Source organism: Nilaparvata lugens, chromosome 1 (assembly GCF_014356525.2).
Source record: "Nilaparvata lugens isolate BPH chromosome 1, ASM1435652v1, whole genome shotgun sequence".
Taxonomy (NCBI): domain Eukaryota; kingdom Metazoa; phylum Arthropoda; class Insecta; order Hemiptera; family Delphacidae; genus Nilaparvata; species Nilaparvata lugens.
This window is the reverse complement of record NC_052504.1, coordinates 25766996-25789101: the sequence shown is the minus strand read 5'-3', so window position 1 is coordinate 25789101 and position 22106 is coordinate 25766996. Positions and strand designations below refer to the sequence as shown.

At 33.0% G+C, this 22106-nt stretch overlaps 1 protein-coding gene across 1 annotated transcript in view; it reads left to right on the top strand.

The window, feature by feature from the left end:
* The window catches only part of LOC111054438 (inositol polyphosphate-5-phosphatase A), a 43746-nt gene that overhangs the window by 6010 nt on the left and 15630 nt on the right, over window positions 1-22106 (top strand). Inside the window, exons 2-8 of the mRNA XM_039445186.1 lie at window positions 8704-8745; window positions 14411-14511; window positions 15902-15989; window positions 17398-17461; window positions 18570-18673; window positions 19632-19781; window positions 21283-21402. Of these exons, the coding sequence (XP_039301120.1) occupies window positions 8704-8745; window positions 14411-14511; window positions 15902-15989; window positions 17398-17461; window positions 18570-18673; window positions 19632-19781; window positions 21283-21402 (669 nt within the window). The remainder of the gene's footprint in view (window positions 1-8703; window positions 8746-14410; window positions 14512-15901; window positions 15990-17397; window positions 17462-18569; window positions 18674-19631; window positions 19782-21282; window positions 21403-22106) is intronic.

Genomic DNA, 22106 nt, shown 5'->3' with positions numbered 1-22106 from the left:
ATTTGATAAGATGAATGTGAATCGATATTTTTCATCATGAAAATATTTTGTGAATAGTTAAAATGTTCAGTGAACGAATAGTTTTTAAGAGTTCACTAAAGCTTCAAAATTAAAAATATAGATTCTAAATTAACCACAGACAATAATAGTATATTTCAAGAAAGTTAACTTTGGTAGGATTTGACCGAATTGAAATTTCTGAGTCTTGAATGCATCGTACATTATTGAGTAATTCAATTCATCACTCAAATATCGTAATCAATTTTCACTCCTTTCAATGTTAAAACTTCACGGGTTTTCAACTCAGCGCCTGTGATCACTGAATGAACAATCTGTTTTTTGTTTTTATCAACAGATTTCTCATGTACTCCAAATTTGAGTTGCAAATCTTGATCTATAAACAAGGCAATAATGATGAGTTTCAATGAAAAACAAAACTGAGTCCTGGCAGACTAGAAGGAACATTTTCCAATACCTTTGCAAATACTATCATTGCCCTTTCATTCCCCTATCATAGAACACTGCGGTGATGTGCAGGGTGTGTAGGTTACGCTGGAAATCACTTCTTGTGAGACCTGTGCATGTGATAATCAAATTAAATAAAAGCATAACAAACAGAAATGTAAATGATTAAAGTTTAAGTGTGTTTCAATGTAATTTATTTTTTTACACATCTCTTAAGTATTGAACCACAAATACGATTTTTGAAAACCAATGTGAAAATCCAGTACATAAAAATTACGTATCGTTTGAGTAGAAGTGAACTTCTGCTGATTAATAAACATTTGTATTTCTAATGTAACTGTCCATAATATATACAAAAGTTCTGTAGTATTGTATTCGAGCATTGTACTACAATCAACTTACACTTGAAGCGCACACAGCAACAGACAGACGTATGCAGAAAGACGGAGGAAAGGAGGAAAATAAAACTTCTGCTTGCAGACGTGAGCAGACATATGAAGTCAAACGGACGTCTGTGTGCGTTGTAACATTCGAACTCGTGGAAAAGGTTTTATCATCCGTCTGCCTGCACACGTCCGTCTGTTGCTGTGTGTGTTCTAGTTGAAAAAGTGTGAGAAGATAATTACTGCAGAAAATTGTTCGATCGATAAAACGTAATAGACATCGAGTCTTTTTCGTCAAATTGAATCGAATAATAGGAAATGGTAGGCCACCATAGCTGCTCTATTGAAAACATACATAATTGATTTTCCAGTCACGCATACATTCTGTCGAATGGCTGCCGTTTTTATTCACTAAATTCGCCATTTTCCATTACTGTTGAACCATTAGTCACTGCTGTTGTGGAAGGCTCTAGCCAAATCGTTTTCAAATCAGTTTCTATTCACTTTGTCTAGTGTGCGAATGTCTTGATACATAATAAAAATCATGGTTTTAAGACATCTCACCCACCATGGAGCTCCTCATGTATCATACCTGATACCTCACAGGGATTTATTTATTTGACTTGTTATTGAAATTATATATCTTAGGGTAGCTTATAGTTGCTCGTTCAATGATTTACAACAAGTTTGGTTAAAAAAAAGAATGAAATTTTCGACACATATAAACATATTCAAGTTCAATTGCATTCAAGTTCTTATTTGCACTAATCTCTGTCTAGAGGCAATCAGTAATCATGACATTAAAAATGAAAAATATTATTTATATCATAGCTTAACTTACTCAAGACTGTTCTAAAGGTCTTCCAGAAATACACCCTAGATGTTTCTCCAGCGAAATCGATAGATATTTCTACTTTTCTCAAGCGTTTATCTTGTTTTCATATCTTTATCGAGAAGAGCAGAAAGTCTTAATCTTTGCAAAACTAATTTTTACAAGGAATTAGCCGAATAGAGATTTAAGGAAATTATGGGGAGATTTTGATTAATTTTCAATTTTATGCTCCAAATCGACGTCTTCGAAGGAAATTTAGATCATTTTAAGAATTACACAACCCAAAAGAGAGTAGAAATTGGATAAACAGGAGAGAGAATCAAGTTCATTGCCTGGGGGTTCAGGAAGAAAGACCAGCAAGACTGAGAAAAACTCCAGCAGGTACTCAACCGCCAATCATATCTCACCTCATCATCCAAGCACAATCGATACATCATCATAGAAAATTATTTTTCGAATTGGCTCTGTTTCAAACCGTATAGATTATTGAAGCTATATTTCACTTGATTTAATGTTTTTTTACCCTATGTGTAGTTCACTTCCTGAGTCAAGCTCTAAATTTACTTGATCAGTTCTTCAAAATCATTGAATGATTGTTTATAAGCTCTGGAAATATTATATTATAAATGGATATGTGCTTTAAAGTTGTATTGTATTACCCTAATGGTCGCTCTTACACTTACCAATTTCGGACGGCACTACACGACATTACAGGACAGGAAACCAGCTCTCAGTTCCTCTTAATGTCTAATCTAGCCCTTTATGTAAGTCCAACTGGTTCCCACTACAACGTTATGTTCCATTCCAACATCATACTAAACCTGAGTATATGATACATTTTTTAATTTTTGCAAATCTGTTTATCCATCATATGAATCTGCCCTTATTTGAGACTTATATTTGTCTGAACGTGGGGCATGATTTTGGGTTAAGCGTGTTGATTTGATCCAATGCCTCTCATCGCCATGGATTGTAGTTGTTTTCAATGAATCATTCCAATAATGTATAAACACATAAACACTCACGTTATCACTAATACAAATGTTTCAAGTGCAATCGTATTTCGCAAGTATAATAGGCCTATACGGATAAATGGATTCAGCTTTTAGTTTAAAGTTGAAGATTATTATCTGTAATTTAACAAGCTGAAATCCAACTCACTTTGAAACTGAAACTGTTTGATAATTCTACATTTTCTTATTTCCTTGTCAAACTAAGAATTGACGAATTTAAATTCATTGTTAAATATTCCCCACTCGTTGGTTAATGTTGAAGATGAATAAATTAGAATCAAAACCTTTTTGAAATAGCGGGCGCCACTTTTAATGACTGAATAGAAGACAAAGTGAGAGCGACTTGATGGGATGTTGGTTGGCGTTAATGATGCACAAAGTAAGTTGATGTTATACATTCAACGGTTTGCAGTGTGTCCTGCGGCTGGGAGGCAGAGAGTAGTTGTGGGATGGAAGCATACCACCACCTTTATCGATTTGCTGCCTCCTCTTTCATCACCCACCTCGCTCATCTCCAGTTGTACCCTGCCGTGTTACAACTCTCTTACCCGTCACATTTGTTGACATTTATCTTCAATTCCAATATTATGCCCTCACACAATGAAGTAAGATGTCATGATTCTGCTGATTCTACATCATGACAACTCTGACCTACTGTTCATTTCATGAGTACCGAAATGATGAGCATTTTTCCCATTGAAATGATATAGGGATGAAAAGTTTAGCTCATAAGAGAGAACAAAGTGTATTGCAATGCAGTTTTTAGCCATAGATGATTCGGGAGAAAGATTATGAGAAAAAAAATTACCGGTTGAGTTTTGATAGGTATAGTGGGAAAAATATACGTTAGATCAATGGTAAGAGGTTGGAATAATAACAGTGAAATAGTACCTACTCTATTTAACTTCAGATTCCAATGGATAATTCCAATTAATATTCTATCATTTTTCTGCAGCTGACTGTGAAATGAAACAGGTCAAATCATAATCCTTGATTGCATGGAGAAGATGAATTATAATAGTAATAAAACTATGATTTCTTCTAAATCTCAAAAACTACAGACATACAATATAACAAATTTAACTTATTTTATTCCATAAATTTTCCACAGATAGGCCTATAGATTTTTATTTTACATTATTTTATTACTTTAAGTAACCAGAATGAAATTGAGAATATTTATTGCTCTGAATGTCTGTGATACTTTTTAATTATTCATGTAAAATCATATTTAATTCACAAAGGTGTGAGGTAATAAAAATAATTGATGTTATTTATTTCTCATTATTGGATTACAACTTTTTGTAACAATCGACAGACTTGAAATTATGATGAAATCAACTGAGACTTGCACACGAAACACTAGGACGCACAACCTGTCTAAATAAATTTGAAATCAGTCGTGAACTATTCGAAATAGATCATCATTGGTGTTGTATACAAATGTTTATTATTTGTTGAGTTGTGTATCACCTGACTGACAGTACAAAGAATACTTCAAGATAACGTTGACCTCATACGCCAACAAACCTTCCCTCCATGGCAACTGCAGACAGAAATAAAATATGCCATTCAAAATGTACGTTGTTTCAGAACCAGGAAAGTATTTTTGATTTTTTCAAAAATAGATACAGCTTTGGCTGAATATTTATACGCACTAATGTTAGTGTGAAATAAACCTTATTGATGCCTATTTCTAAATATAAAACTATCAATACTAGAGCAAGAATTTTTCATGAGTAAATATAGCTGTTGATTTTTTCACACTACATTTATCTGTCTCACTCTTTTACACGTTCTCATTTCTTTTGTGTCGGGACAACTCATGCATCCTCTTCGTCACTTTGCTAAGTAAAATTAAAATAAACTTAGGATGCGAAAATTAATTTAGTGAATAATTCCAACTATAAGTACTGACATAGTTAAAGTGTGTTTTGTTACTCATCTCATAGTAACTCATTATAATATAGTACCATAGTAAATAATCATTTTAATACATTACATGATTATAGACTTATATTTCGTATGTAGGCCTATAACCTATTATTTCAAGCTGTCTATTTCTCAAAAATTGCATTTAGTAAATCAGAATCAATTCAATAACTAAACATATTTTTCATTTGAAAATAAAGAAGACTAAACCAGAGGAATAGATTCAACTCTTCTTGAGGAAACATCAAGGTAAATTTCTGCTCTCTTCATCTACAAATTTCTTTGCAAATTGAAAAAATGCGTTTCAGTGTTGGTGAAATAAGAGGAAAGGTGGTAAATGGCTTCAGTACTATGACTCAACAAGCACAAATTAAGAAAACTGTCGAAGGGCTTCATCATCTTAGCACTAGAATCGAACTAGCCTCGAAGTGCTTTCTATGTTGTAAACATATAAATTGAATAATCTAGCAGTGTTTCATATTACAAATTTATATTTTCAATTTATTTTATTCATTAATAATTCCTAGTCTGTAAATGTGGTTGACTGATAACTTTCAGAATCTTCCATTGAGAATTTTTTGTCATGGTTATCTTTCCTTTTCTCTGTCCAATATATAGTAATACGGACGACGGAGGCTAATTTAAAAATGCAGTTTTTCTTGATGCATATTGACGTTTTATGGATGGAAAACTTTCTTATCAAAATAATAGAGATCGCTTTAGGCATCATATTACTGATTTAATTGTTTCTCCTTCTATCAAAGTCGCCATTGAATAAGGAAACTCCAGATCGCATGTCAGAAAAACGCTTCTCATGTCTCGAACATTGTGCACATATATGTGCATTGCAATGTGCTGAAATGTTCACAAGATACAGTAAATGGACTCTAGTGCTGAATGTAGAGTTAGAGATTAATGTAGTGCATTTGTTTGTAATGGCTTTATTTGCACGAACAATGTTAACAATCCCGGTTATTCTCACTTTAACAACGGCGATGAACAAGGTTGTGAGTGGTGAGTGTTGTAGCTTTTGCAACAAAAACTCTATATTTTTGTGATACTTCCTCTGAATTGGCATCGTCCATCAATCTCTTGTACCGAAGTGTTGGGATTTTTGAACGAGTTTGTTATGTTTGTATGTTGCATACAAACTGATACGCCCATTCTTTTTCAACGACGATGTAAGGAAACCGACGCTGTTAATTTTCAGTGTTCAAAATAAACATCTAAAATTAAAATTGGTGCTAGCAAATATGTTTGAGCTTGCCATGTTTTTGTATGAGAACAGGACAGAACTTGCACTTGTATAGTGATGGGATTCCAATTAATCAAATTGTGCGATTTATAATGGAATTCCCTTCACTTTTTACTCGTCTACTAAGGTGATCAACAACGTCAATACAATGCGTCATCTATACGATTTTTTCTATCCTGACAAAAACAAAACCTGTCGTTTGAGCAAGTAGAAGTTGCATTATCACTGTTTGAATCAATTCAACTTTTACTTTTGGCTTGTCACAATTTTCTCTGTAGTCGCAAATTGGTCGTTTATTGAACATTCCGCTTGTTCATTGGCAGACCTCAAAGATAGCACAATTTGATTAAGTCATGTTTGGCTATCATTCACAAGTTCCTTATTATTTATCTGAAACAAACTCTTATTTAAAGTTGCAACATCTGTTGGAGCTCCTTTTGTGAGCAAAAAATTTAAAATGTTTTTCAAGTTTGTACATAAACAACTTCATCCAGCTCATTGATTTTACTGTAGTCTCTGAATTTAAGAATGGGTAATAGTCAACTCATCATTATCAAACAACTATAGAGATATATTAAACTCCATGATATGAAATATTAATTAGTTTTGTTCCGAAAAGTGTTCTCTGTACAAATATTCAAGAGTCACTACGTCAACGTTTCAAACATTTAGTGACATTATTCACATTCTATTGTAGATTCAACAACATCACGCGTTTTATAATTTCATTGTTATATATATGACTTTGCACTTCTTGAAATCAAGAAGTCCTTAAGCTTCCTAAAATCTTGAGAAGTCCTAAAAATTCAGAAGTCTTGAAAAACATGAAGTTCAGATATTTATTCTATCAACTGTAAATGATCATCGTCCAATGTGATACTTCCTCTGAGTATCGCTTTTTGTGATACTTCCTCTGAATTGGCATCGTCCATCAATCTCTTGTACCGAAGTGTTGGGATTTTTGAACGAGTTTGTTATGTTTGTATGTTGCATACAAACTGATACGCCCATTCTTTTTCAACGACGATGATATTCTGGATTGTATTATATATTTTTTCAAAATTTTCCAGTTTTGAAAAATATTTTATTAATTAATTTACCTCTAATAAATAATTTTGAAGCAAATGTCCAAATCTTCAAAAGTCATTACTTCAAACATAAAAGGTGTTTTCTTCACCAGAAGGAATTGAAATTTCTATTTTAAGACTGTTGTACGATCATTAACTAAAGCGTTTGACAGTTTGAATACACTATACACTGTGCAAAACTCTCTTTTGTCGAGTTTTTCAGCAGCTTTTCTGATGGCAAAATGCTGCAGTTTCCTTCAGTTTTGCTGTGAAAAAGGCGCTTGCTTCTTTGCATAGTGGAGTGCTCTCTCGCCCTCTGCCTCTCCCTCTCCCTCGCCCCGCCTCGTCTATTCTTTATGAAAGCAGCACCGGCAGTGCCAGAACAAAGGACCCTCTATAGAAGGTCGTCAGGATTTGTTGAAAAAAATCACGTGCGTAATTAAAAACAACAACCGGGCCACGTTATTAACTAGCGTGGTGTCGATTTTTATGGTGATTAGCCGAATCGATGACGACAGTTAGCCGCTTCCCCATTGTTAGCAGAGGAATCACAGGTGTCATACAAATGAACATTCACCTCGGCTAACGTTCGCAGCACTTGAATGAGGCCACATGAATAGCACTTGACTCTATTTCTAGATCTCGCTCTATCATTAGTGACTTACTTTTAATGTGTGAAGCTGTGCTGTGACGCACCTATGCTCTACATTTTTCATATTTTCCTACTCGAATTGTTCGACTTGTGTGCATATTCTTAGATTGTGTTAGAAGTCGTATCAGATGTCTGCTCCAATTATTTTCATGATGAAAATTGTTTTGAAGGTCATTATTCTTAGGAAATAATGGTTGATGCTGAGATTCTTCAGTAGTTTCCAATCTTTTCAGTCAGATTATGATAGGGGTTGTAACTGAAGAGAAGAGCGGGTCGAATGATTATCCCCAGTTTCACTACTCAATCTATTCTATCTACAGAAATAAATCAGCTGTGAAATTAGAACACCACATTTGAAAAGCTTCTGGTCGAGAATCATGTCAACCTTTCCTTATTAATCCTCTCTATTGTATTTTATTTCCACCATATTACTCATAGGCCTACTCATACAAAAAACATGCTGTTTCCCAATAATTGTACTTATTGATGATGTACTTATTTTATAAATCAATAAAGAATAAAATGTTGTAAATCACAGTTGCCAATTACTTTTTCTAATTGCGCTTAGTGTCCATAGGATCGTTCCTCACTATGATTTGAGCAATCCCCATGATAGATTGTTGGAGATTAACCTTATTTATTATAATGGCTATTAATAAGTGGTTGGTTAATTGATTCCAATCAATAAACTGATTTAATTTATCTGTCTTGTTGGACAAAAAAACTCCAAGTATTGAGGTATAGGTCTACAATCCATATATTAGAATGTGAGAATCCAGACTCCAGGGGATGAAAGCAATTATATGGAATTGGCGTAAAAAACAGTGAATGAACGGGAGTCTACTGTGTAGAAGGAACAGAAAGGAAACCAGTTTATAAAATTCGTATTTTATGTGTAATTATTTTCATGTTTTCTATTCATGTAATGAACGGGAGTCTACTGTGTAGAAGGAACAGAAAGGATACATCAGTATACACAGTATAGCCTACTCCTTCAACTTATTACTTAAACTAAGTGAATACTCATCACCGTATTCTTGTGTTGGATTTTAGTTTTGTATTGGAACTAAAAAATTTATATTATTTTCTCATTTTATGTTGCAGCCATCTGTTATGCTGAAAATCTGGACCGAGGAATTTCTAAGTGTGAGTAAAATTTAAATCATTCGTTGTCAAATCAAACGCAGTTTTTACAAATGAAATCCTTCATTACTGTCAAGGAAATTTCTTTTAGGTTTAGATTCTATAGTAAAACTAATAATTTAGCCCCTTTTACTCTTAAATCTATGGGGCTTTGCATGAACTAATTAAAGTGTTACTAACTTATAGAATGGTCGATATTTTCCTTCCACACTAATAGGAAACAAACCCTATAGTGAGGTTCACGTTATATTGGCAGTGTTTCATTAGCATTGGTATTGCTATCCTTGTCTATTATTCAACAAAGCGGATAGCGCATTCTCTTTCTCGATTTGCTCTGTTGCCAGATCGTATTTTAACAATGTAGAATTAATAATCAATTAGCAAAATATTTTATTCTAATTATGAAATTATTGAAAAATATAATTTCTTGCTTAATCAAATCTAATTGATTATTTTAAACGAGAATTAACCGTCAATATTACATGAATAAACCTGTATCAGCTACCGTCTATAGAAGGCATTCACAAGACAGAGGATCGGCAACGTTTTTCTCCTATCTTTTTCCACTGTCATCATAACGTGGACCTCACTATAGGTTAAATGGCTACAATCTTGACTGGTGTACTAAAGATTTTATCATAATATTAAACAAAAATTCTATCACTGTTTTTTTATGTCACTACACAATGTACCAAGCTGAAATTTCTCGTATATTAACAATAATTTCTCATATCCACTTTAATTTAATTATATCAACTATCGTACCGCAATCCATTCTTCTGAATGCTTACTAATTTTGCTTTGTATAGTCATTGTTTGTTATTTTTGTATCTCATAAATAGATTTTCAGATTTTCATTATGATGTTTTATCTTTTCTGGTAGAGCTCTCTATTCTAATACAATGAAAATTGCAATAATGGGTTGATGTATCTTGATTTTATAAATCAATAAAGAATAAAATGTTGTAAATCACAGTTGCCAATTACTTTTTCTAATTGCGCTTAGTGTCCATAGGATCGTTCCTCACTATGATTTGAGCAATCCCCATGATAGATTGTTGGAGATTAACCTTATTTATTATAATGGCTATTAATAAGTGGTTGGTTAATTGATTCCAATCAATAAACTGATTTAATTTATCTGTCTTGTTGGACAAAAAAACTCCAAGTATTGAGGTATAGGTCTACAATCCATATATTAGAATGTGAGAATCCAGACTCCAGGGGATGAAAGCAATTATATGGAATTGGCGTAAAAAACAGTGAATGAACGGGAGTCTACTGTGTAGAAGGAACAGAAAGGAAACCAGTTTATAAAATTCGTATTTTATGTGTAATTATTTTCATGTTTTCTATTCATGTAATGAACGGGAGTCTACTGTGTAGAAGGAACAGAAAGGATACATCAGTATACACAGTATAGCCTACTCCTTCAACTTATTACTTAAACTAAGTGAATACTCATCACCGTATTCTTGTGTTGGATTTTAGTTTTGTATTGGAACTAAAAAATTTATATTATTTTCTCATTTTATGTTGCAGCCATCTGTTATGCTGAAAATCTGGACCGAGGAATTTCTAAGTGTGAGTAAAATTTAAATCATTCGTTGTCAAATCAAACGCAGTTTTTACAAATGAAATCCTTCATTACTGTCAAGGAAATTTCTTTTAGGTTTAGATTCTATAGTAAAACTAATAATTTAGCCCCTTTTACTCTTAAATCTATGGGGCTTTGCATGAACTAATTAAAGTGTTACTAACTTATAGAATGGTCGATATTTTCCTTCCACACTAATAGGAAACAAACCCTATAGTGAGGTTCACGTTATATTGGCAGTGTTTCATTAGCATTGGTATTGCTATCCTTGTCTATTATTCAACAAAGCGGATAGCGCATTCTCTTTCTCGATTTGCTCTGTTGCCAGATCGTATTTTAACAATGTAGAATTAATAATCAATTAGCAAAATATTTTATTCTAATTATGAAATTATTGAAAAATATAATTTCTTGCTTAATCAAATCTAATTGATTATTTTAAACGAGAATTAACCGTCAATATTACATGAATAAACCTGTATCAGCTACCGTCTATAGAAGGCATTCACAAGACAGAGGATCGGCAACGTTTTTCTCCTATCTTTTTCCACTGTCATCATAACGTGGACCTCACTATAGGTTAAATGGCTACAATCTTGACTGGTGTACTAAAGATTTTATCATAATATTAAACAAAAATTCTATCACTGTTTTTTTATGTCACTACACAATGTACCAAGCTGAAATTTCTCGTATATTAACAATAATTTCTCATATCCACTTTAATTTAATTATATCAACTATCGTACCGCAATCCATTCTTCTGAATGCTTACTAATTTTGCTTTGTATAGTCATTGTTTGTTATTTTTGTATCTCATAAATAGATTTTCATTATGATGTTTTATCTTTTCTGGTAGAGCTCTCTATTATGAATGGGAGTCTCCCATGAGGCAGAAACAAGCACTCTTCACATCTCAACTAACAAAGCTTGTAGCTAGTCTAGCTTGTAGTAGCAAGCTGCTACGCAATCAATAAAAAAGTAATACACATTTTTTATCAGTGTTTTCCCCTCCTGCTCTATTATTGAACGTAAAATTCAAAGCTCCGCTTAGGTTTTATCGTCCCATTAGATAAAAATGGACTCTTTCCCAAGCTATCCATTCCTTATTCATGGACGTTGATTGGCTGCTAATGAACTGCAATGAGCCAACATCGTCTCGATAATATTAAGCTTTCTTCAAGTTCCGTCCAATTTCCCCTGCTATGACTTAATTTCCTGAATGTTCCGTTATTGATCCAAGCGTTGAAACTCAATTCAACCATTTGAGGCTGAAAATTCCCATGGTATTCACCTTCACCTCAGTGCCCTTGTGGTATTGAAATTCTCTACATAACTTCACTTTCACTCATAACTTCCGTCTACGCTCAGGTACATGATGCAAAATATTCGCAATTCCACTCTCGGAGGAACTCATCTCTTTAGTGATAGATCATCTTCTTCAACGAGCCTATGAGCTTTATTATCTACTCGAGATAATTTATCATATATTTCCATAATTATTTTTGTAATACGAAGAATGGATTCTCTTTTCTGCGATTAATACTCTACATTCATTTAAAAAATATCAATACGTAATATTGAAAACTTTCAATTTGAATTTAAAATCCCCATAAACTTACTCATGAGATCTTTTCTCTTCCAGCAAAATAAAGTAGCTGCTGAACTGTTGCACTCTCTATAGTAATGCATCTGTTGAAAAATGTGTCGATAAACCAGATATCGGTGCTAGACCAATAGCATTTAACATAACTTGCACGAGCAATGTAGCGGTACCAGATCAATAACTGTCATGCATATTAAGCTTTCACTAATTGTCATTCATAACCAGCTACCATCAAGTGGTAGCAGAGTTGGAGCAGACATTTGTTGTAAACTCCAGTTTAATTATTGACTTTCTCATTGAAATTGGTTTCAGTCACACAGTTCTGTCAACCTTCATATCTCCTTCGCAACAATGCAGATATGTTTCCATTATTCTTGGGAAAAATATTTTTGTTATCAGCTATTTCATGTATCATAAATTAATTTCTAATTCATTTCGGAAATAAGTTCCTGAATATGATTAAAGTGAGATCTAATAATTGATTTAATTATGATCAAAAAATCAGCAATATCACCGTGTTTATTGGATGATGAAATTGTCTAAAAAATATATTATAATAATGATAATGATTTAGTTTGATCAAATTTTATTCTTTAATGGAAAATAATGAATAATTCGGATGTAAATAAACTGAATATTGCCTAATATATTTCATACACTTGTTGCCTCAATTTAGATCATACATCAATATTATCTGTAATACAGTGTTATCAGTATGTACAGCAGCTTGAATTAGTCTGTTTTGCAATTTAGTTTGATTATTTGGTGTTGAATACCGTATAAAATATCGTCAAATTTGAGACGCTTTCTTATTTCAAAATATTTTTTCAAATAAAACTTAGCAACTAATTATCACTTTTAAATACTTAAATTACGACATAGCAGTGTAATTTTTATGATTAAAAGCTATTAGCTTCTACTCACGCTTGTAGAGCGTTTCAAAAATTTGTATATTTATATTTTTAATATTTTAAAAATATCACACTTTAAAAACAAAGGACCTGAACTGAATACTCTAGAGCAATTTGAAATATAAGAACACATCAAAAGAGACCCTAAAAACTTCCTTAATGAACAGATAAATTTCAAGTCCTTCAGCCTCTTCAACCTCCTACTCCAATAACCTGAAAATTCAAAAATTTCCGCCACCCCCGTCGCCAAACATTCAAATAATCCCCCCACTCCTACTACCCATGCTGCTAACTATAGTGAGCTCCAAGTTATTATGGCAGTGGAGAAAGATAGGAGAACAACGTTGCCGATCCTCTGTCTTGTCAATGCTGTCTATGGAGGGTAACTGATACCTGTTAATTGATGTAATAATAACTGTTCATTCTCGTTTAATATAATGAATTATATTTTTCAATGATTTCATAATGAATTTTCATAATCGAAATTAAATATTTCGTTTATTAATTATACTTCTACATTGTTGAAAAACGATCTGAAAACAGAGCAACGCGAGAAAGAGATTGCGCTATCAGCTTTGTTGAATGATAGACAAGGATAGCAATACAATTGCTCAAACATTACAATCAAACACTGCCATTATAACGTGGACCTCGACCTCACTATAATTGTAAATTCCACAATGGAAGTGTCAACCAGTGTTGAAAAAGGACCCAGCGTCCGATAGCTCTCCACAAATGTGACTAGAAACTAATAGCTTAATCATAAAATATATATTTGTATGTCGTAATTCAAGTATTTAAAAGTAAATACACCGATTTCTGAATATATTGAAAAATGCTTAAATTGGTGCGTCTCAGATTCGAAGTTATACAGTATTAATGTTTTAATGTTATTCTATTCAATATTGTTGAAGAGAGAACTAGATTCAATTTTTTAGTGTGTTGATTATCAAACTGTAATTGGTGCTTTCTTTTTATAAGAAATTAATGAATCAATGCAACCTAGCTGTAGTTCTACCCAATACAAAGTAATCTACTCTTTGCCCATGAATTGATTTAATTATGTTGGAATGAGATTTTTAATAAAATATTAGTATTCTATTCCAATTGAGTTGATTTTTCAAGATGCTGTATGAATGACATGTTTATTTCATTCCTTTCATTCTCCCCTGAAGAAAATGAGATAGTTTACAATTTGTATTGAACTAAATCAACGTTAATGTAATTTTTGCCTTGTTAACAACTAAAAAAATTTACTTCAATTTCTCAGTAAAAATATTTTTGTGGTAATTTTTTATTATTGATTGAAAATATTTTTTCATTTTTCGACAGTAGTTTTCATTATGATGATTAATATCGATTGATTGAATCAAGCATATGTGCTCAAGACGCCTGCTTTTGATTTTGATGAATTGTGAGAAAAAATGATAAGCTGTACAATAGTGTATAGTAGCAATTGAAGATAATTTTAATATTGATGAATGAAATTATGATTTCAATATCAGTTAGTATCCCTTAATGCTCTGGTCAATCAATTTGCATATTTTGTTTCAGACTGTGGCAAGACTTGATCCAAAATTTGTTGCTTTGCACTGCCAAGAAGTCGGCGGAAAAAATTATGAACAAAGCATGAAAAATGTGGAGTACTTTGTCGAGTAAGTTTCAAACCATCATAAATATTTATATAATAATTCTGTAAGAATTAGTTTTGTTTTTAAAATTTACAGTGTTAAGACAATCTTTGGATGTGAGACTCTTCAAAGCCGTTTTGATAGAACTAACTTTGAATACTTTTATATACAACTAATTTGTTTAAAACTTTTTGTTGTATACTTTGTTCTGCTAAAAACTAAACTGTATCCAATTTGGTCCAGTATAAGGTTAACAGTGACTGTATCACATTTTTTGAGAGTATTTTTGTGTTCTAGGATTTATTTGATTCATTAATTGACCGAGCGAAGTGAGGTCCAGGATTCAAGTAGACGGTTTTGCATTTCTCTTTATGTTTATATGTTCTAGTAATCAATATTAATTATACTTATTAGCATTAGAATGCTAATAATTTGTTGTAAACAACTATACTACTATCATCAAAAGCTTACCGACTCTGCAAGTTGGAAGCAGAGAAAAATCGGGAGAAAATAATAGTCTTACTTCGAGTTATCAATATTGCATGCCTTATTGCTTGCAATTAATAGCCCACACGACAGCTGATTTTTTACCAAGTTACATTCAGATATCTTGCATGCGTTATTGCATGCAATCAATAATCCACTTGACAGCTGATTTATGATGAATAATTCTATAGTATGATTTTTACGGGAATATTGGCTTTCGAGGGAGACTCCTTTTCCTTTTGTATTATCCTTGAATCAACAAAATTTCAAAAAACCTTATATATACGTCGACGCAAAATTCAAAACGGAACATACCTGTCGAATTTCATGAAAATCTATTGCTGTGTTTCGCTGTAAATGCGGAACATATGAACATAAAGAGAAATGCAAAACCGTCGATTTGAATCTTAGACCTCACTTCGCTCGGTCAATTTTACTTTGAAATACAAATATATATTATGTTATGCTCATACTTCAACTCATAGAATGAAATTTCATTTTATGAATAATTGATTATTGTACCCTGTTTTGGCAATAAGAAGTACTTATCATCTTCCTAAAGATGTAAATAGAGATAAGAAACAAAACACATAAATTTAAAGTAATGCCTTCCTAGAGTTTCTTCGCTTAGGCTATGGTATAAGATCACTTTATCATTTTATACTTTCAGGCTACCATATTATTGTGAATGTCATTTATTGCTGTTCTTGAAGAACATGTAACAAACACTATTTTACTTTCATAAGAATTTATACTCTATGAATTGGTGTAACTTTTTCAAATTATTAAGTGAATGTTGCTGAAATTAAAATATATTCCAATACTAATGATAATTAGATGTTGCATTATTATGTATTTTAAATGTGTTTCTATTTCAACTTCTATTAGTATTTCCTGTGAGAGATATTGACATTTTTATTATTTTCAGATTGTTGATGACCAGTGAAGAGTTGAGGCTATTCGACAAAGTTAGAGTATTCCTAGATGAGGATTTCTCTTCTGCTGAAAACTTCACTGTACGTATTAAATTTAAAATGAAATCTTTTGATTGTTTGTTTGTTTAAATTTCCTTCCCGATGACTCTTGGAGAGTAAAGGAAATTGTCAAAAGTAAAACAATAGTCCGGAAAATATGTACATTTTAAATTCATATGTAAGAACATGAAACCCAACAGGATCAACATACTGATCTATAAATAAATTATTGCACACTGTAGTTGTAGGCAGTTTCTGTTGTTGTAGTGAAAACCTTCAATTACATATCCTTTCAGCTGTCTTCTGAAGATGTCCATGTTCTCAGTTTCTTTAATATGAGAAACCTCGTGTACATTTCAAAAATTCTCCATGGGTTGACTAAATGCAAATACAAATTTGAATCCTTGTTAATGCTGAATGAAAATCCAAATTAATTCACATCAACTGGCACAAATATTTCAGCGACTGCAAAAATTGACAACAGGGGAACAGCTAGAAGGGAACTATATAGAGCTTCTATCCAAAAAATATTTGGGAATCGAACCCAATTATAATGCATCTTTTAGAATCTGTACAATTGCAATAATATCATATATATATATATATAATATATATATATATATATATATATATTATATATATATATATATTATATATATATATATATAATATATATATATATTTCTGTTAAATCCTTGAACTCTACTCGCATTGTATTAATGTGTGCAGGATCGATTTCTACATCATGATGAAAATCCACTTAATAATGTTTTCAATAATATAGATCTCCCTTTTCAATTTTACTATTATCAAGTCTAGTTTCCATTCTGGCAATTTGCAGTATCATAACAAGGCGAACTGTGCCAGCACGTTGAGAGGTTTTTACAGCTTTTCGCCTATTGTTTCCATTTCGGCACAAACTGCATGAAAATGGGTGCAATTACATCGTAGACGCTAATGTACTACAGATCTCTAGTGACATTGAGCACTATTAGCATATAGAAAAGTTACAAAAACTCCCTTATGTTTGGGTATTTTCGGAAATTTGACTTACGAATTTTGTATTTGGGGGATCTAAATTCGAAATCAGAATCTTTCCATCCTTATTCATAAGAAAGTTAGAATTTTACAAAATAATGAGTTATCAATAGCGTAGCTCCAGTGAAATACGAAACCGCTGTAACACTTGCGCCGCGCCACATTTTTCTGCCGCATTTGTTGCGGAGAAACTGCCGAGTTACAATGTTGTAGACCGTTTCCATTTCTACAAGTTCCCGTAATTCAATCTCTTTGTCATTCTAGTCTCAAGTCGAAAGTAGGAACTCGCTACGCTTAATTCAATTATATTCAATTATTGTATTCAAGTATTGTTTCAATTATTGGTTTATAATGATTTATATTCTTGTGCTCTGATAAATTTGTCTGAATTAACTTTAATTTGTTTGAACAGGCACTGGGTAACTTCTACTTTATACATGAATCTATAACGGATGTACTGATGTGGGACTTTAAAGGTGAGTTCTAACAATTTATCTGGAAATTCATTCACCTTGCTATCTCACCTCCTAACTTTCATCAAAATCTTCCATGGCTTGATTTATTGAGATTGCTGCTCTTTGATAGCACCCAAAGACCACTAAAGTTTCTCAGTGAAAATAATGTAGCAAAAACTATTCAATCTTATATTAAAGTTGATATTCATTCGTTGAGAGTAGCAATTATCCTTCTCTTGCCTTTCAACAGATTAGACACTAATAATTAACATAAGAATAATAAAATTAATGTACTGAATTTGGTATTATTATTGTGCCATTCTAGAATAAGATGTGTTTATTAATAACTTATAGATCATTTCTACTACTTGAATGTTTCAAAGATTCAAAAATAGAATTGGTTTACACCAGCCTTTCTTTCATTCTCATTTCATCATCATTAATATTGAGAAAATATCTCTTGGAATCTCTCAAATATATCTTATCTTATCTAAAATAATGTATGAAAAATTATGTACCTCATAGCGAACTGAGCTATGCAATAAGTTATCATAATATCATTAGAATTAAAAATTCAGGCTGGAAAGCAGGAGAATTCGAACTGGAATTCTCCAAGGCGTATTTTCTTTGAATAAAATACGAAATAAGAAATACAATTCTTGAATTCTCACTGATCCTTTTCTTCCCATTCACGTTAGTAAAATGGGAGATTTACATAATTTTCAGCAATCAATTTATTTGAATAAAAGTTTAACCGTTTTGATACTCAAAATTACCAATTGAATTGTCAGGATACTAAAGTATAGTTGTTAATTCTTCAAATTAAAACGGTAAAATTAATAATATGATGAATCGGATCACTTTGATAAGTTACTCAATGGTAATTACTCATAATTAACAATAAAACAATAATAAAAATCTCGTTCAGATAGTGTCTTAAAAAAATTAAACAAAGTATCTTCTATTCTATTTCACTAATAGCATATTGTATAGTAACTATTGTTTTGATCGTAACATGTTCTGTAAGCACTAATTTTCTATTTCTCTATAACCCTGAAACTCCTATAATTATTCATATCTAAAATAAAAATCAATTCAATGTTGTAATTTTATATTCTCTGTATTTTAGAGCTAAACTTCCAAGCAGTAGAAGGAAAAGAAGTACATTCGGGCAATATCGAAGACATTCCAACTAAAGAAAAATCAAAATTTCCTCAAGACTTTTTTCCCGAGGTCAGTGCTAGTTTAAAATTCACATTAAATCTGAAATAATATATTTTCCCATGTGTGGTGACATGTATGTTTTGTCAAAAAAAAATTATATTCTCCATATTTTATTATTAAATTCCAAAACCCATGCACTTGATAAAAATACAATTTAAAACTCTAATATTTAATTTCATAAGATCACAACTCCATTATTACTAATAAAAATTATCTACTAGCATTATACTATTTCATAAGTGCATTTATATTACTTGACATGTTTCATACATATCATATTGTATTCACTAACTATCGCTGGCTAGACTCTTAGAGCCGGTTACCGAGCTAGATTTTAAACAGCTGGATACAAAAAATTGGCTTTCCGAAACGGAGCGTAGTCGTAGTTTTTATGATAATCTTTAGTTTCTCATTTCTATAATTGGAAAAGTTTTTTCTTGACGAAATGACATTCCAGAATTCTGTATTCTTTATTGATTCATGCAATAAGTGCATCATAAAAATGATAGGAAGAGAAAAAAATAAGGTAACCTTGTGCTATTCCTCTACCAAATTTAGATAATAATTGAAAATAGCTGAAACTTTACAATATTTTCTCTTCATTTTATTTTGTGTTCAATTTTCTAGTTTTTCGAAATTTAATTTAAACGTAGACTACGACTACGCCACGTTTCGGAACGCCAATTTTCTGACTCCAGCTGTTTAAAGTCTAAAACTTAGCTGAATCCCGAGCTCGGAAAGCGGTCCTTGTGATTATTTCCTATTTACTTTTCTAGTCACTCGGGTTAAAACATAGTGGAGCGGCTAAGGTAGTGGAGACTGTTGAAGTTGAAAAGTGATGCATGTATCTGAATGTCTCCTATTCCTTCTACCCTCTACTCTACCTTCGCCCCTCAGTGAATCATACTCTAATGACGAATCTAAGTATGATTTGTGCAACTGGTCATTTTATTGATGTTTATTTCAGTGCAAATGGTCCAGAAAAGGCTTCCTGCGAACCAGATGGAATCTTAATGGAACGATATTTGACTTGGTGAACATCCATCTCTTCCACGATGCTTCCAACTTTGTTGCGATGGAGTCTGTAAGTATAAATCATATTCTATGTTCCAGAATCCCATGATATTTTCTTCTAATTGGAATTTGTAAAATTATACAAAAATATGAATTTTTATCTTAATTTGATGCTCAAGTCAAACAACCATTAATCGATGAATAGAAAATCACTTATTCTGCCTCTTTAGTAAACCTTCATTTGCAACCCTGAAATTAATCACGTTAAAAATGTAACCGGTTTTGTGCAACCGGCACACTTAGAGTTGCTTTTTACATACTTTAATTGAATTACCGTCTGAAAAAATTCAATCTGCACGTTACCAACCATGGACATTAAAACTTACGTTTTATATTTAAAAAAATTATGTTGACTTATCAACATACTAATGATTTCAATTTCATCTTTGTTATGCTATTCATATAGATTCAATAATTGGAAATGGAATAGTTGGTAAAGTATTATTATTATTATTGAAGGGACGGATTAAAGGATCCAAAGGTTCAAAGAACCCCACACGTCAACCGAAGCTTATTGTGTTCCCAAGTAGTATGTTAGTTGGGCAAACCAATACTCATGTCCTTTTCAAGAACCAGGAGTTTTTCCCATTGCTAATATCCCATTCATCACCTGGTTGCTTGTCGCAATCCATTGTTATATGCTTGGCAGTCTCTTGGCAGACTGATTGGTCCTCGTGACCAATGTGAGTTCCACTCCTGGCCTTCTTTGAAGGTCCTTCCGCTGAGGAAGGGGTCGCCAAGTTTCCTCTAGGGCGCCTGGCTACCCTTGACTCAGCCTCTTGACCCACATTTGTGCCTGGAGTTTCACCCATCTCTGGTCTCTTGGGTTTTTTCTTTCCCCCCCCCCGAAACTCTGCAGGACGTACGTGAGTTCCACTCCTGGCCTTTTTTTAGGTCCTTCCGCTGAAGGAGTGGTTGCCAAATTGCCTCTAGGGCACCTGGTCACCCTCGACTCAGCCTCTTGATCTACATTTGTGCTTGGAGTTTCACCCATCTCTGGTATCTTGGGTTTTTCTCTTTGTCCCTCCGAAACTGCCCTGATGGGGCAAATCCCGTGCGTTTGAATGCAAGGCAACTTCTAGAGTTGCCTTGGGGTTTGGTTTGTTCATGTGGCTCCCACGAACAGCTAGGGAAGTGGAGACAGAGCCCCGCATGTCCAGGCAAGGCTACATACTGCAGGAGGGCGCCTGGTAACCTGCAGGCACCGTTAGATACACCATATAAAAGTACCACCCATCAGCACGATCCACATAACAACACCTTGAGTTGGCCTAAGAAGAAGTAAGAATATGGCCATGGAAGGCCGATAGATAGAAAATAGATAAAGAATGGCACAAAGCTAAGTCAATGGAAAAAGTGTCATTCTAGAAATGAAAACTTCCATAGCATATAAAGAAGGAGAAGAAGGGCTTTGGAAAGGGGGTCCCTTTTAAAGGGGGCTCCTACGACAAGCAGGATACTGTGGGTGAATTCTGGTTTTCAACACATTCTTGGGGCTGGTGAGGTATAAAAAAATCACTGTGTGAATATTTATCTCCAGATAGGACGTGCCAACCAATAAATTGTTATCTGTGTGCAGGTTCCATACTGATGATTACGGCCCTGCTCCATTCTTCTTATTCGGAGATTTCAATTTTCGTACAGATACTCAAGGTGTAATAAAGGTATGCACTAAATCATCTGACTCCATTTCTAATCCAATTTATTCATCCTTCTTACATAATTTAAATATTGAGAAAAATAATTTTGTGGGTCTATTCATCTGTTTTCGAACTGCGTATTGTATGAAAGTACAGGGTGGGGCAGAGCCGATTGATGAGTTTGGAAGGGTTATAATTAATGAACCGTTCAACTAGTAAAAAATTCTTTAATGAGTTCAATTCAGTTTGAAATGTAGTTTTTATTGTTAGTTTTTGAAAATTATATCAGTTAAATGGCGGCCATCAGCAGCAATACACTGATGTAGCGTATTTTTGAAGTTTTAAAACGTATTTTGGCACACTGCGATTGGTAAGGCCTGGACCTCTTCTCTGATTCGTTCCTTTAGCTCTTCCAAGGTGTGTGGGTGATCTTTGAAAACTTTATTTTTGAGGTAACCCCATAGAAAATAATTGCATAAGCTTAAATCGGGTTAGCGTGCTAGCCAAAGTTCTTTGAGAGTGGCAACATCACCGTCAATGTCACCTCCCAGCGTTATGTGTGACAATGCTACAAACGTTTCTGCGCCCCTAATTGGAAGAACTTGCTGAGGTACATGACTTGGGAGTAATATGGTTTTTGCTGGTTGAAGCTACACAGGGCGCATTTCAATGAATGTGTTGAGACAAATGTTCCCAGGGCGGCTTATCTCACTAAGGGTGGAGTTGAG